Source organism: Diuraphis noxia, unplaced genomic scaffold (assembly GCF_037042655.1).
Source record: "Diuraphis noxia isolate RWA-SAM2 unplaced genomic scaffold, SU_Dnox_SAM2 contig0001, whole genome shotgun sequence".
Classification (NCBI taxonomy): Eukaryota; Metazoa; Arthropoda; class Insecta; order Hemiptera; family Aphididae; genus Diuraphis; species Diuraphis noxia.
Window position 1 is genome coordinate 21,175,869 of NW_028301711.1, and position 17,176 is coordinate 21,193,044.

The 17,176-nt window shown below is 31.2% G+C and overlaps 1 protein-coding gene across 3 annotated transcripts in view; it reads right to left on the reverse strand.

Annotated features, from left to right (window-relative positions):
- Positions 1–17,176, reverse strand: part of uex (metal transporter uex) — a 103,369-nt gene that overhangs the window by 13,096 nt on the left and 73,097 nt on the right. For all 3 annotated transcript variants that reach the window (XR_016190270.1, XM_089219531.1, XM_089219532.1), the window contains exons 5-6: positions 3,475–3,649; positions 279–470 (exon numbers count right to left, since the gene is read on the reverse strand). Coding sequence is in view for 2 of the 3 variants with exons in the window: in XM_089219531.1 (XP_089075657.1) it covers positions 279–470; positions 3,475–3,649 (367 nt within the window). In the remaining variant the exon portion in view is untranslated. The remainder of the gene's footprint in view (positions 1–278; positions 471–3,474; positions 3,650–17,176) is intronic.

The following is a 17,176-nucleotide window of genomic DNA, read 5'->3' on the forward strand; positions in this document are numbered from 1 at the left end:
ATAGCAACCAAAAGATCTCGTATCCACCAAATGAAAATGATACATATTTTTTAACACGTCGGCTTAGGACGTTATACTAATTAGCTAATTATTTTTTTATTTGGTATGATTTTGTTCGAACTCGGATAGGGTATGCAGGTTATTAGAAGTGATTGGTAATTTAGCCAAAGCTATATAATGATATGTTGAATAATATCAACCGGTTCAACCTCCTTTTCCGAAATGCGCAATGCGCTCGACCATCGCAGTGGCAAACGGCCTGCACAACGATTATTTACCTTCTTTGAACTGCTTGAACAGTACGTCGAGTGTGGTGTCTTCAAATACGAAATAACACGGATTCTGGTAGAATTGGCACAGCGTTTTAAGCAATGTGTTGTCGTCGGGATCGACCAGCGCCAAGTCCTTGATGTACAACATGGTGACAATGTTTTGACGGTTGCCCTCGTACACGGGTATCCTCGAATATCCTGCAGATAAAAATAAATAAAAACAACATACATGATTCAGGCATGAAAAAGGAAAGAAAAAAAATTGAAAAACATTTTGAAAGCAATCTGCAAATGACGGTTATCCGCAAATGTCCGCACGCGCGAACACGTGACATTCGTGGTATAAAATGGTAATACTTTAAAAGCCGCCGAAAGTTGAGAATACATTTGAATTGATTGCGCGTACGTGTGAGTGACAGCGAGCTAGAACGTGAGTTGAAAGATCTTAAGATACCCTCGGGGCTATATTATTAAGTACCTACACATTTCCTAAAGGTAATTTCTAAAATGTGCAGATTTGATGCGAGACACACACATATTGATCCGATATTTTACACGCAGTAGGTTAGCGGGTATTTTATACAGTATTATATACGTTTCTCGTAATGTAAATACAAATGCGTTTTGAAGTCGAGAACAACCCTTCGGCCTATTGGAAAAAAAGAATAACGTAAAAAATTTCGCACGAGTTACACGCCGCTGCTCTACGTCGTTGCCGGTACGGCGGCAGCGTTATATTTATAGTTGGGACTTGGGCGGTGGCGGCGGTTCCCCTTTGGCCCGGTGCCCACGGACTTCTCAAAACGGATTTAATTTAAATTTAAATTTAAATTTTTTTAAACTTTTTACTCGTTATCCGCTGCCCACTCTATACACAACGGGACCATTGATACCAGAAATATTTATGAAATAATATAAAGTCGAAAAATCTTTCAAATGTCGCGCACCTGCAGAGTAGAGTATATAACCACCACGGCTCGGGAAAAATATAAATATAGATCATAATATAATATGCGAACCGCATGGCGGACAGTATACAGGCGATTGCCAAAAATCGATTTAAATATATTTTGTAGATTCCTATGGTTTTTATTTTTATTTTTTACTTTTATGATGACGGACGACTGCTGCGGCAGTTATGTTATTCATTAAAACAGATATGGTAATTATATTTAACAATATAAAATAATATTATTGGTGTTAAGACTAAATTACAATGCTATGTACCAAATATTTTTGAAACCAAAACGGTTTGATCAGAGCACTCGGGGCCGTTTGCGGCGGAGAGGCAACGGGACTATTTTGCCCCATTTTTGGAATATTTTCAGGGGGCCTTAAAGTCTTGTTGTATAATCATTAATGACTGTCACCGATATTGAGCTATTTCTCGACTAGGTAAATGTACCGATTACGTCTTTATTATTGGTGTAAACAAATAATTTTTGTTGCTTCAGTCATATAATGGTAATAACGATACTCCAATCATTTATATTATATTGAGGCTCAATTTGCTACGGTTAGTGACGAGTGCAGACAATATACAGGGTGTCCCGCGAGGATTTACCCATTGCGATATCTCATATGAAATAATGAAGATATATCAAAATTCTGGTTTTATAATAAGATTCATAGGGATAAGATTTACAATTATTTCATTTTTTAATTAATTTTTCTGAAAATATTGACGTTTCAAAATTTTATTTTCATTAATTTCCTGATTTTTAATACTTTTTCTAGTTTTGAAGAAATTAAATATGATTAAAAATTTATAACTATTAGGAACACGGAAAGTATTCGGCCGGCCGTATAGGAATGCGCGCGGCGCGGTGGGTCACATGTTAAATGTTTGATAACATTATGGTGTTAAATAATTCGCAATTTTTCTCGAAACTAAAAAAAAATATTAAAAATCAGAAAATTAATGAAAATAAAATTTTGAAAAGTCAATATTTTCAGAAAAATAAACTCTACAAAATGGCTATCTTTAATACTTTTTTAGAAATAATTAAATATAAAAATATATTTTTTAAACTTTTTTACCAGAACATTAAAATAAATTAAAATATGTATTAATTGTAGTTCTTATCCCTGTATTTTATTTTAGACCAAAACCACGAACATTTACAATCATTTAGGAATAAATTGTACGTTTTAGTATATTTGATAGTACATTTCTAAAAAATTGTTGAAAATGTAATGCAGTACGTGAATTTTAACGATCTTGGTTGGTTGAGGGTTGGAATAATACGTTTGTAAGAATTGTTTTAATCTCAGAGAGTATTTTGTTTATCACATCGTATTATGATCGTCGAAAGGCTCCCATGTCAGTTTGCCGCAGACCCCGAAAACTCTCGGTATAATAGTCCTGGCTAAACTCACAAACAATCTTTCGTTTGGACACATACGGAATTAATATTGAAATGGAAATAATCAAAAAAATAAATTAATATGGCAATGTGTTTATATCAAACATATTATATTAACACGCAAGAGTAGGCATATAATTGTTTTGTATTTTTTTTTTTTTACCTAATCCGAAGATATAGCCATAGCTGATTGTCATATTATACGCATAAATAAATCGTATTGCAAACATTTTAATTGTATTTTGTGAATGTTTTTAGTATTTCGATAACACATAACAGCATGATGTACCTACACAGTATGTACAGACACGTTATATTATGCACCCCATACTTCCAATTATTGATTTTATGTTAAAATTATATGGTAATAATATTTATTGCTCGGGCGTGAATAAACAAAACAGTTAAGAATTTAAATTTATTATCATTGATTTACTTAATAGTTAATGGTAACTATATTATATATGCGTAAAATTTTGACTAAAAGTTGTATTTTTGTTATCTTTCAATATTACTTTGCTATGGCATTTTATCCAATAAAAAAAATCTTATCATTTACTATGAAATTGATTTGTTTTAATACACCACTATTCAGAGGAACTTTGCATAATACATTAAATTTTTATCAAAAAATATCTTTAATTTAGTTCAATTATTTAATTTAAAGTATTACAATTATTATTTAGTTTAATCTGCCAATTATATACTACACTGCGATATACCAACTTGCGGGTTAAAATATGCCGAACGAATAGTGATTACAGTGATAATAACTATTTCGTTGATATCAGGTCGAAACAACTGTAAAATATATAGGTAGTAAAATCTTTACATACCGGATTTCATGATTTCTGAGACGGTTTCAAAGTCCAACACCGTATCGTATGACAGCATGTACACGTCCTCCAATTTGGTCATTACATCGCCGACTTTTTTGCGATGGAGTTCGAGGGCTCCAGAAATGATATTAACTTCGTCTTTTTCCAAGTCGTTGTATTCGTCACCAGTCATCTATATGGAACGCATAAAAATACATTAATACAAATTTGTACGTCGTTAGGTACTACAAGACAAATAAATGTAAACTTTGACACACAACGCACAAATACGCTGCAGCGCTATCAAATAAATATGTATATTAATATTAAATCAATAAATAATTCATACAAAATATCGAGCTAAGAATCTCATATTATTGGGATGTATTTTTATGTTATTACTTTTGCATCACAATATAAAATATGATGTTTCTAAAAAAAAAAAAAACGAATAAGAGACATTGTTTTAATGCTGAACATTAAAAGAAGTATTCAAAACTATACGGCGTGTATATAATAATATGATGTATTATAGTAGTTTTAAGAAATAATAAAATTTTCCTTCCTCGTTGAGTTTATAAGTGACTACTTAATTTTATTTTGTACGATATTTAATTCATGAATATACGAATATATTTTAGTTCTTTTGGAAATATAATAAATTATTCATAAAATCGGGCACACAATAGTTCTGCTCCGAATAAATTTACTTATTTTTCTCGACAAAACGGCCCTATTGCAGCACGTTGGTATAGATACAATACGATGTTCGGTGTTATATGTATACATATAGTGTGTCAGGTCTTGTTAATGATTTTTCGTATCACTGCGAAACAACGTTTCTTAGCATGTGTAGGTGTACACACACAGTAATCATTGAACGGTTAAAATACGGTAAGATCAATAACTCGGCGGACTGTTGGTTTATTATTATTATTATTTTTTTTTTTTTTGCAGAAGCAGTTGACCTCAAGTGTTGTAAACGTACCAGTGATTTTGACTGTAAAATTCGCTAAGCATTTTCATAAATGTGATTTTTATATTTTAGTCACCTGTACCTACGATTGATTGGCAAAGTTAAAAGTAAAATTTAAGTAGACAGCTGTAAATCCTTGTTGGCAACTGCAGTGGAATAGTGAAATGAAAGCGAGTCATGGTAAAACGAATTAAAATTGTTATTATTTTTCTTGTGAACATTATCTTTTCTGGCCAATGATGATTCAGCATCAATTAAGCGATGTAGGATTTTTTTTTTTAAATTAACTCAAACGAATATGACATAATAATAAATAAGTAACATAACACAAACGACCGTTATGCAGTTATCATTACGTATGTGTAACTATTATATTATATAATTTATGATGAAAAATCAACTTCTAGTGTAAAATTTTGATAAGATTATCAATAAATCGACTAACCTGACAGGTTTAACAAAAAGTTTCCAATATAATATAATTAGGTATTTAAAATCGTGTAGGCATGCTTAAACGTGATGTTTCTTTCACTAAAACTTGAAAAGATGTTGATTTTTCTTTTTAATTCATCCACCTGTAATATTAGACACTATTGCCGGGGACAGGCGTATCTGCAGGTCATGTGTTCAAATGAAATTGATTTTTCGTCGATTACAGTGACGACTGGACGAGATTAAAATCGCACGACTCAAAACGTTTGCGTTTCACAGGTGCCAGTAAATAATGTTATTGTCTGCACTTTTTTGTAGTAGTCAGTTGATAAAACGGTTTCAATGCGAAATCGAATCAGAAACATAAACGGATTACGATGAATGAGATAATTTTGGTAACTGATCGAAAATACCATTATTGCAATATATCGATGGACATTGGTATAATGTAGTTTGAAAAGAAAAACTTTTAGAGATCTTATCGTGTGAACCGTACCTACAAGGTATAGTACCATTCAATTAAACACAAACCTTTAATCAGTCTTTACACATGTCTAGCGACTTTTAGACAGTGTGCAATTCAATTACAAGTATTTCCAAGTTTTTGCAGAGTTGGAGTGACTTTTTTTTTTCTTAAATCACGCGACAGTATAGCTGACGGCGGCTATTAAAATCAAACCGTTATTGACCATTTGCGGTTTAACCGGTGTATACGTTTTATCACTGGACGTGAATTAATAAATTATTGGAAAACGTTTTATATAGGGGAACCATATATAATCACGAATAGGTATAAATAAAAATCAAGTACGTGTTCAAATATGTTTTAGTTGCATTTCATCAGTAATAAGATTTTTTAAATAATGTAGGTACTATACTGTTGAGAGTGTAAATACTAAATATAAACCATAGAATGCGATTTACGCAGTTATTTAAAGACAAATCCATTTCGTGAAGTCTGTAAAAAACAATCTTTGCAGCTGTAATAACCGATCACTATTGTTAGAAAAAAAATAGTATAAACGATTTTTAATTAATAATAATTAGTAATGATTTTAATTAATTCAAAAATAAAATTCAAGGTATTGGAAATACACTTGGGAAAATACAGAGTGAAAACGAATAGTTTAATACTTTAATTCTACAATTTAAAAAAAATGTACTTTAGATCAGCACGATCTGCACGAATGTCTGGAACTCTCATTTAGAAACGAATTGCTTACGCCTCCAACACTATATTATTTATTATTAATATCGATAACCGTTCGCAAACAAACCTCCAGAGAATGCAATGATGTGAATATGTGCGGTGGTGCAATATGTGACGATCTACAAACGAAGTTGACCTACCTAATTATTATTAGTCGTGGACCGCGGTGTGTCCTGGTTGTAAACTGGTGACCAACCAATAAAATCCATCAACAGGGCTCTATGATACACAAATTAAATTTAACGTTTAAAAAGCGAGTTAAGCGAAATTGGTCGATTAAAATAAACGCGTTATGCCTTTACAGCATTGGCACAACTAGGGGGAGGGAGGCGCTTAAGGTTTTTAGCATCCCCTAAGTCAAAATTAGGACCCTTAAAAATTAATTTAAAAGTCAAGTCTCACAAAGTAGCCCCTTGTTCAAATATCTGGCTGCGCCGATGGCTTATATAGAGCAACTATTTGTTGTCTGTGCAATATAAAAGGTTAGGTTAACGGGCTGTCACGGTCGGTATATGTATGACAAGTTGTAAATTTTAATATTACCAACGACATTTTGTCGACCCACAAATGCTCGCGCAGTTACGTACATATTATCCTATTCTCATAATAAAAAGCGTATAGAATCATCTAAATAATGTATGGCATTAAAAGCTAAACAACTTGAAGAACAATGATGGCGGCGGCGTGTTTATCGCATCCAGACACAAGGGAGCCATAAATTTTGAAGTCGTATCTCCAATACTAGAAAACATTGTTTAAGTAACAACAGGTATATGTCACCAGCGGTCATACCGGTGATTTGAAATTTTTAAGGTGCAAACTACTGATTGTATAATATAGTAAATTGTATTTATTATTTTTTTTTTGTTAAGAACTTTCAGTATAACTTTATTATAGTTCAACAATTGTCAATTACAGATTAATACCTATATAGATAGGCGAATGATTTAAATATAACAATAAAAACAAATGGTAAATTGTAATTGTAAGATAAACGGTATATTATTACACTTATTTATTTTATCAATTAAAGAGTTAATGAATCAACATTTTTTTTTTTAATGACAATATTTTTTTTTAATAGTTTTCAAATGTTAAAAAAATTCGGACTTATCTATTTGAAAAATTCCTAGTACACTCTGGGGTCACTTAGACATAGAATTCCCATCAAAAAGCGTTAGACTGTTGGCTTACCTTCAACGCGGTGCTTATCACTTCAGCAATAACCGAGTTCAAAAAAATCGTAATGCGCTGCGACGGCAATAATAATAATTAATATAACATTATGACCCCGTTTACAGAGAAAAACACACATAAACGCACACTAATAATATTAATCGAGTTTCACAAATAAAATATACAAAAGGAATAAGAGATGATAATACGTATTATTATCATAACAGTAATATATAAATTGTGGTAGGATTTGGAATGCGCACTTACAACACGGTGGCTTACGCGAAAATAATATAATAATATTATTGTTACGATGATGATCGACTGGAAACGGTTCCCTCATCGTTTTCTCCCCACTTTGGAATTCATTCCACTTTGCAGGTCGTGCGAAGGTACCTATACAGAGAAACGTTTATAACGACGTCTTGTGAATCGTTCGCGTGCTGCCCCCGACGAGGGGGTGCGAGCTAAAAACGTGTACCCCACCCGGTGACTATTACCGCCGTTACTAAAAATATTGTACGGTTATTATTACTGCAATAAATATATACCTATACAGCTATTATAATACATACATCGTAACGCTGTAATGTTGTCGTGTACCGCGTTTAATAATAATAATAACAACAATAATAAACCCTTTCGCAAAAATGACGATTATCATTTTAGAGCGGGCGAACGCGACTCGAGTTTTCCGAGCGTGACGAAAAGCGTGGAACGAAAAAAGAAAAGAAAATTACCGATGGGACGGACAAAAAGAGGCGGAAAAGAGTGAAAACTTGCGCGTCATTATTTTACATTATAATGACGGCGCGGCGGGCGGGAGAGGTCACAGTCCTACCCGAGTCGCGAAGTACGCACGACGCCTTAACTCCATTACGATTACACATCTCTACTTTTCTTTTTTCAGTAGGTAGGTATATTATTATTATATTATGTAATATGATGAGCTACACATGAATGATGCCGAGCTAACGTCGTCGACGTATAACTACAGTCAAGACCGTGTTTAAGGGGAGGTTCGAAGGGGCAATAGGCCCCAGGCCCCAGGAATATGTTAAAAAGGAGCAACAATATTTATATGGAGATAAAAAAGTTTTCTGAAAAATTATAAGTTATATTAATAATTCAAATATATTAATATTATTTACCAGTCATCACTTATGGCATTTGCTTGTTTTTTTTTTGTTTTTAATTTTATTTATCTATAGTTAGAATTGCTTACTATAACTATAGTTATACAGTTAATAGTAAGCTAAGTCGGGGACGGCCCTGACTGCAGCACAACATTAAGGGCGCCATTATTATAATGTGAACAATAATACACATATATATTATATGTTTACGTAGGTAGGTAGGTAATATAATATTATTAAATATATGGCAGGTATTATGGGGGCGTACAACGAGCAAATGTTTTCGTGGATAAAAAACGTGCGCGTGTCACTTGAGAAAGTCATCTATACATATCAAGTATTATAGGACGCCACTTGTCTGTTGGAGCGATGTAACAACAACAATATTGACGCGCCGGGAAAAGGGTTAATTCCTAAGGGCGGTCGTTGCGTGTGCAGTACTACCTTTAAGGGTTGTGCCTATATCATATATTAAGTCATCAAAGATAACAATATGTACATGTCCGAACCACACTGCACTACAATATAGCTGCAGTATATGGTAGTGGCGCACAGTAGATTTTTCACAAGGGTGTCGAAAATATATATCTCGCGGTACCCACCCACCCCACAAGTAAAATCTGAGTTTATACTCTTTATACAATTATTAATATTGAATTAAACAAATGTTTATAAAAATAACATCCGAATTCACCCAGATCCAGTCACACTCATCCAGTCACCCACCAATTCTCTGAGGGGTGTCAGTCGACACCCCTGACCCCCCAGTGTGCGCCACTGGTATATGGATATATGCAACGGAGCTGCAGAATTGTTTGGAATACACTACGACATCGTACATTACACCCCCCCCCCTCGACCCCGGTTATGTTTCTTTTTTAAATTTTACATTCATTCAGAGCACTATTCACGCAATTTTCAATCATCATTTATTTTTACGTCTAAACATTAATGCTGCAGGATGCAGTTCTCTACGGTGGGTGGTCCCCACACCTAAAAAAATCTACTATGAGATTATTATGTTACAAATAAATTATTTGTTCGGTCTTCGGTATATGGTACCCATGCTACGTTTGCATTGCTATAATATTATAATACTACGAACATGCTGTACAATGCACATGCACTTCCGATACAACGTTGCAGTCCAAGGACAATTGTCCCTATTTTTCCTTTTCTTATTCTATACATATATACCTGCAAGGTTACCTATATTTTATATTATTGTCATATTATACTGATTAACTTGCGATTTATTGATTAATGCGACAAATCAATTTAAGGTAGTCGAGTAAACAGTACATATATATACCTAGGTAGGAATAGTGATGAGTTTTTAAACTCAATAAACAATTTAAATGACTCGACTATAGACGATTGATATGTGTCTATATATTACAGTGTCGCAAAATGTAAATTATTATCATCATCATTCATCATACCTATATTGTACTGCGCTACGTGGTTTTTTATATTTTAGCAATGCGTCTATATAATATATGTATTTTCGGCTTTATTTCCAACACTCGTGGAAGAGTCGAGCCGGAGTGCGTGCAGATCTGCACAATTCGATTCGATACTATTTTGCGCACAAACCTCATCGGTATAAGTTACACACTCTCCACCGCCGTGGTACGTATTATATAATACTATAATATTCTGCGATGTATTTATTGATTTTATTATATTATACTGTCGGTGCATGTATAATGGATATATAATACGGCGAATAAATGTACAAATTTTTTTTTTTTGTTATTTCCTATGCAACTATAATATTGGCAGAGTCCGTTACCGCCTTACCGGTGGTAACGGATACAGATCTGTCTATTACCACGTTTATATAATGGCGTTAAAACCCTCGCCCTATGTAGTTTGAGAATTAAAAACCGATTTTATTTCAAAACTGTTTTAACGCCATCACATAAACGCAGTTAATAATTAATTAAATAATAATATGTGCAGCGGCTCGGACGATGGTCGAAACGAATTTGACAAATTTTAAAATGAAAATGAATAAAAGTCAGACTTGTCGCAGGGTTTGTGGCTTCGTGCCGTTTATTTGCACAAAACTATGAACGAAAAAAATCCTCGTTTGGTAAAAATAATAATATAATCATCATCGAGACTAATGCTAACGTACGGCGTGTGAGGTGCCAGGGCGATAAGTTGGGAATTTGTTGATATTTCAGGCCTAGTCACTGTTTGTCGACATCTTATGAATAGGGCTCGGATTTTAAAGCAAATGCTTCTTTTTTTATACATATATCATTTTTATACATAAATTCGTTTCACGTCACTCTCATTCTAAATAAACCAATTTATTTTTGCTTATTATTGTGTAAATGCTTTTTTCTAGCAGTGGAATTTTGATATTATGTTTATTATATGGTATAGGTATAGTAATAAAAAAAAGTTTAATTCAATCAATAAGAAAATCCGGAATACACAGCTGATAATGATTATGTTGTAGGTATGGTTTTCTATATTATGTAGAAAAACGTTCTGTCAGACAATAGAGTCGCAGTTTCATTACTGAAAATCTTTCCAAATACATTTTAGAGAATTTATTTTTAAATTTTTTTAATTCAGTTTTACACATAATTCATGTTAATTTTTGGTCGTGTTTTACTTTTGCTCTTTTTAGAAATAAATACGCTTCATTTTTGCTTTTTTAAAAACAATTTTGTGCTTTTTTGTTATTTAATATGTTTTAAAATCTGAGCTCTACTTATGAATTATGATAATCCATAGGTAGCACAATCATATAAATATATATATAATTAACGTGATTAGAGATTAGTTAAAAAGCTACGAAATAGTTTTATGGTAGTTAATATAGTAATATGCTCGTAAAAGTAGCAAAATAAAAATTAGTACCTACTAACTAGTATTTGTGATACAAAAATTTGAAAATCATAGGTTATATTACAATGAACACGAGTTTATTAAAAATACAATAATAAAAAAAAAATTTTTTTTTATTAAATATAAATCGACAACATTTCAACTGAATAAAAATAGATACATTGTTACAAATTTTATTATCACTCAGTTATTTCTGCAGCGTGCTATCTGATCCAAATATAAGAGATTACAATTTTCGTTATACTGGCGTATTTTTTTCCCTGTCAAAGATATTCGAATATTTTTAACAAAGAACCACAAATACACCGCACCGTATCGTAACTAGATTTTTGTTTGTTCACCATATAAATATCCAAAAATGTAACGCATGACAACAACACCATGGCAGGTTTTGTTTTGTTTTGATCGCGACGAATATATTAAACGTTTTGGTTTAATCGATGGTATCGGATTATCTATTTTGTACATTAAACACATTTTTTCTAACTCATTCGTGTGGTATTCACATTATGAATTCGATTTAATTGCTCTACAACACATTCCAAAAATACAAACTATTGATTGGTACAGCAAATCACTTTACGCATACACAGATTTTTATAAACTATACACTTATTTATGGTTTCAACTTTATTATGTTTAGAAAACTATAATATTATACGCAATGGCGAAACGTTACATGTTGCAGAATACATTCTTTTTCGCATCACAACAAAATTAGAATCGAAATTTGTTGAAAACAGACGTTGCGTAAACATTCTCGGTTTCCCATTGTTTTTACAGTTTTAGTAAGTATTTTCCGAGCACAAAGAAAAGTACTGCAGAGAATACTTTTGTATTTCTAAAGTACAAACTACGTACAATTTTTTACCAGAAACCTTTGTTGGTGTTGAATGTTGAAGAATTTTTTTCTGCTACAAAATTTGGTAACGTCGGACGCATAAAAACAGAGACGATTTTTGAGCTTTTCTTAAATACTTCAACTTTATAAACGTTTATAGAAAAAACAATTACAACAAATTTTTTTTTTTATTCTATTGTATTTTATATATTTTTCATAGTTAAATATGTATGACGTCAACATAAAATTAAGTATAATAAATAACCTAAGCATACAAAATATTGACCTACACGCCTGTTATAAAACTTTAGAAAAATTTTAGTCTTTAAAGGTAATTTATTATCTTGTCACTACAAACCTTTCTTGAGCATTTCTACAGTATTGCGGTTTCTATGTCATTAAGGTAAGATGGATGAGTTGGAAAGCTTACAAAGATCTTTTCTGCAAATTCATTTATTTCAAATTGACTTTGAATAGTTAAACTATAGAATATAGAGAGATAAAAATTACCATGAAAATATTTTACTAGTCGGCTAGTCATTGTCTAAAGTTTCTGAAAATGAACGTATAAAGAAATACTAAATAACCTAATAAATTAATAAACTTATTTTAAAGTTTAAAAAAAGTCATATTATTATTATTATTTAGTATATTCCATATTAAATCTTACGAATAACTGTATACTATGCTACTAGAAATAGTAAATCTCTATATTTGGTTAAAATAATTATCTAGCCAAAAATCAATAGTATCTAGAAACTTAAAATAATCACATGGCTAGATAATTATGATCTAAATAAATATCTATCAAGGTATTATAAATAAATATCTAACAGGGTGATTCTTTTATCAAACAACACTCATTATTTCAAAAACTATTGAGTTTTTTCAAATTTTTTTTTTTCAAAACTATCTTAAAACTATCTTGTTCTAGAACTATATATATATTTTTAAATATTTTCACCCTTATATTTATCAGGTTAACCATTATCAACTTTTGATTTTCAAATGACAACCTATACTTAAAATTTCATAAACTAAAAAGGCTATTTTTTCAATGAATTTTCACGTTTAAATTTTCATTTTTCGTTAATCCGTTTACAAGATATAGCCTCCCAAAATTGGGTGGTTTTGGGTGGTGTTTGTGTGTTATAGGTGTATGGTAGGTGGTATTTACACACAAACACCATATAAGTGTTGTTTGATAAAAGAATCACCCTGTATATATATAACGCCTAAGAAAAATTTGTTTTATTAAAATAACAAATACTCAATCGGATATGATGTGATACGACAATCAATAACAAATAAACCTTTAGTTAATTTATATTTTAATAACTTTATGGCCATGTTCAGTGTAATACACAGCAGAGAGCTGATTGAACGATAATCGAAACATTTTTCTTAGATATAGACATCTCACATGCCATACATCGATCGTGAGTAGTATTGGCGGTTTTCTTTTTTATTTATTTATAATAGACATACGTGAAATATAAATAAAACGCTTTCATATAATTGAATCATTTTTATGATTTTGGAGTAATCTTAGAGCAAAATCACCAATCACAAAAATTATAGAGGATACTTACTGTTTGAGGGTACGGCTTATCGCGGTTTTATATTTTAATATTATTTGATGTTGTCTTCAACTTTCAAAAAAAAAAAAAATTGTAAATTTTAATGACGTTTTAATCATGAATTGTAACACACATTGAAGAAATTGAATAAACATACAAAATATTCACCAAAAATTTCTTAAATCTCTATAATTATAATATACACTCCATTTACATTAAGAAGAGTAATTTCGGCATCGACCAGTTTTTGTCGGGCCGTGGTCAGGCAACACACCATCTGTGTGACGGTTAAGCCACGCCCTTGCGCATAAGTCAGCCGCCGAGGTTTCTTTTTAACGGAATGGAGTATAGTCTAATAGGTAATTAAAATTTAAATTCTGAGAGTAAAAAGATAGGTTAAGTGATTAAATTGGATTTCCGAACCCTTTAATTATCCATAAGGGCACCCGCATTGCAGAACCAGCGGCGCTAGCTATAACCAATTCGATAAACATGTGCAACAGACTTCAAAGATATGTACCTTAAGAGGACGCTACACCCGCATGTGTTGTCTTCGTGTTGTCAAGTGCGTAACATAGCAAAATCTGTTTAGCGCGGGACAACTGTTCTCCCTCAATATTTATAATAGAATTTTCAAAATTTCACAACGCATAGGTAAGAACTTTATCTGTGTCATAGCGTCGTTATTTTTTTGATAGCACAAACCAATAATTTTAAGTAATTTAATGAAAAAATAAAAAATAAATGTATTTTCTTAAGCTTATAACTTTAATTATATTTATGTTATCAAAAAAACAACGACGCTATGACACGGATAAAGTTCTTACCTATGCGTTGTGAAATTTTGAAAATTCTATTATAAATATTGAGGGAGAACAGTTGTCCCGCGCTAAACAGATTTTGCTATGTTATACGTTTGTAAGACGGAGACAACACATGTGCCGTCCTCTTAATTAAACTACAAATTTTTTTATCGTTCACTCTGTTCAATTTTGATTTTTGATTTGAACACTCATGCTGGACCATTTTAAAACAGAAAGTTACTTATAAAAACATTAAAATTTGGAACACATAATAAACTCACCCTCAAATCAATACTATAGAAAATCAAAAATTTTAGACTCTGGGCGGAACGGGAAATGTATTTGTATTCAATGTTGTGTGGTTTTTTTTTATTGTTTATTTAACTTTTTTTTTGTAACTATCATCAGCCAAATAAGTGTGCCTTAAAATAATTCAATCTCCAACTTCAAGGGAATATAAACTTCATAAAATAATTGGGAATATCAAAAAAAAAAAATGGAAAAACGGGCAATTGTACGAAACAAATTAAAAAAAAAACAACATCTCAATATTTTTATTATATAACTACCCTAGTCTCATATTTGAAAACTATATTTTACATTAAGTATAAAACTTTCGATTTTAAATTGAAAGATAAGTACACAATATTTTAATTAAACCTGATCAATATTTAACTTAAAGTGATCATAAAGTAAAACCATATAGGCAATAAGAATATTTATTGATCATTCTGAACATCTCAAACTAATTGCAGACTCAATTAAATTAAGTTTTTAAATAATTAACCATCTATGTCTTTCAAACCACTTAAAATTCGATTTAGATAGATCACAAAGTTTAAAAAAAAGTCATTTGATTAAAGATTTATCTACTGAAAATAAATTGGTGATCTCATTTGAAAATAATAATTTTATCATCAATCTTTAAATTATATAAAAAATCTTAGTATTTTAAAATAGTATGGTTCCTAAGTATATTTAAAAGTTTCTAAAATCAGAATTTGAATGCAATATTCATTACTTATTAAGAGGTCTCATACAAACATAGGTACGACATGGCAAATTTTCGCTCACTGTTGTTTAAATTGAGTGCTGATAGTTTTGATAATATTACGGAGTGAATTGAATATTGACCTACTATCAAAGTTTTGAGAGAACATCATTGTCTTTGCTTAAACGTTGGTGGTTTTATCAATGTTTTTATTTTCAAACAAGATATTATGTATATGTGAAATATTACTAATTAAAAATGCTTATATCTCACTTAAAAATTATAATATTGAATAAAAGCCAACGCTTATCCTCAGATAATGCTCTTACCTAAACGTAGTTTGACAACAGGTTAATTCACTATATATATATATATATAATATTAAAACTAACGACACACTGTTGAACGAAAGTGCAGTGTAAGTGTGTGAGACGTAGACGACGAATGTATGGAAAGCGTCATTGTCTTTGGTAAAACGATTGGTGTGTGTGTGCTTGGAGAATCAATCTGTTGTATATATTAAGAAAAAAAAATGAATTTTCTATTATTTCTCCACCCACCGACGACTGAGTAAAAACGTTGAGAGAAATGCATCAGGTCGCACAAACAAAATATAGTGTTTATAGGGTTAAGTAAGTTGGAAGAACACAACCGTTTATTAGCACGACCTACACTGTTCCATCTATATACACCAGCAGCGGTCGGTGTAAACTAAGTTTCTAATAATAATGTACCTACTTTATAGGTAGGAATTTTAGACTTTGGTCTCAGAAAAGTGAATATATGTAATATAACCTTATGACGTAAGTACTATTTAGACGTTATTCTACAAAAATCAAATTTCACAAACACCGTTTTCAATGCGAGTGAGGGCGACACGTGTTTGTAGATATTATATTGTTGTGCAAGTTTATAATTAACAAACTACTTCGATTTTCATTCAGTCGAGTATTATATAAGAAGTTGCTTTTTTTTTGTAGTCCCGAGAATTTAAAATATAACAATACGGAAATAATAAAAATACAACTTCCCTTCTGGAGATTCGAAATTGCAATTTCTACAATCTTTTGTATGTTCACCATTTAAGCAATTATTTAATAAAGGAAATCAGCGTAACCTACATAATATAAAAGAACTTTGTTAGTATCTATACCCTACGAATATTGTACACAAAAAAAATTTGTTGTAGGTGCATTGGTAAAGCGATGACTTATAGAAACGCATTTCAGCAATAATTGGTAAAACATAAAAAAAGATCAATTTATACGTACATATATAGAAGGAAACAAATCCCACGGAATCAATCAGTTAGTTTAAACCTTATATACCTATAATGTAATCAATCGAACAATTATGAAGATATATAAATCACAGTATACAATTCACAATGGCTTATAATAACATAATAAACTATAATAATGTGTCATGTTTGTTTTTTAATTGAAGCCTTTGGTTACACTTCAAAAAACTCACTCATTTCCGTTTGTCACGATATTAATTTTGAAATGTGTATTTGTACTGTTTTGTATATAGGAGAATAATGTGATACTGAAGCCATTTACGGATTTACGAGGTTGAGTTTTCTATTTATTGGCCACATTCGGAGATCATAATGAATAAACTTTATACAATGACATGTTTTAACTAGGTACCTAAAGGCAACTTAAAAATGAAAAATTATGAATGGGTATAAATAATTTAACAAAT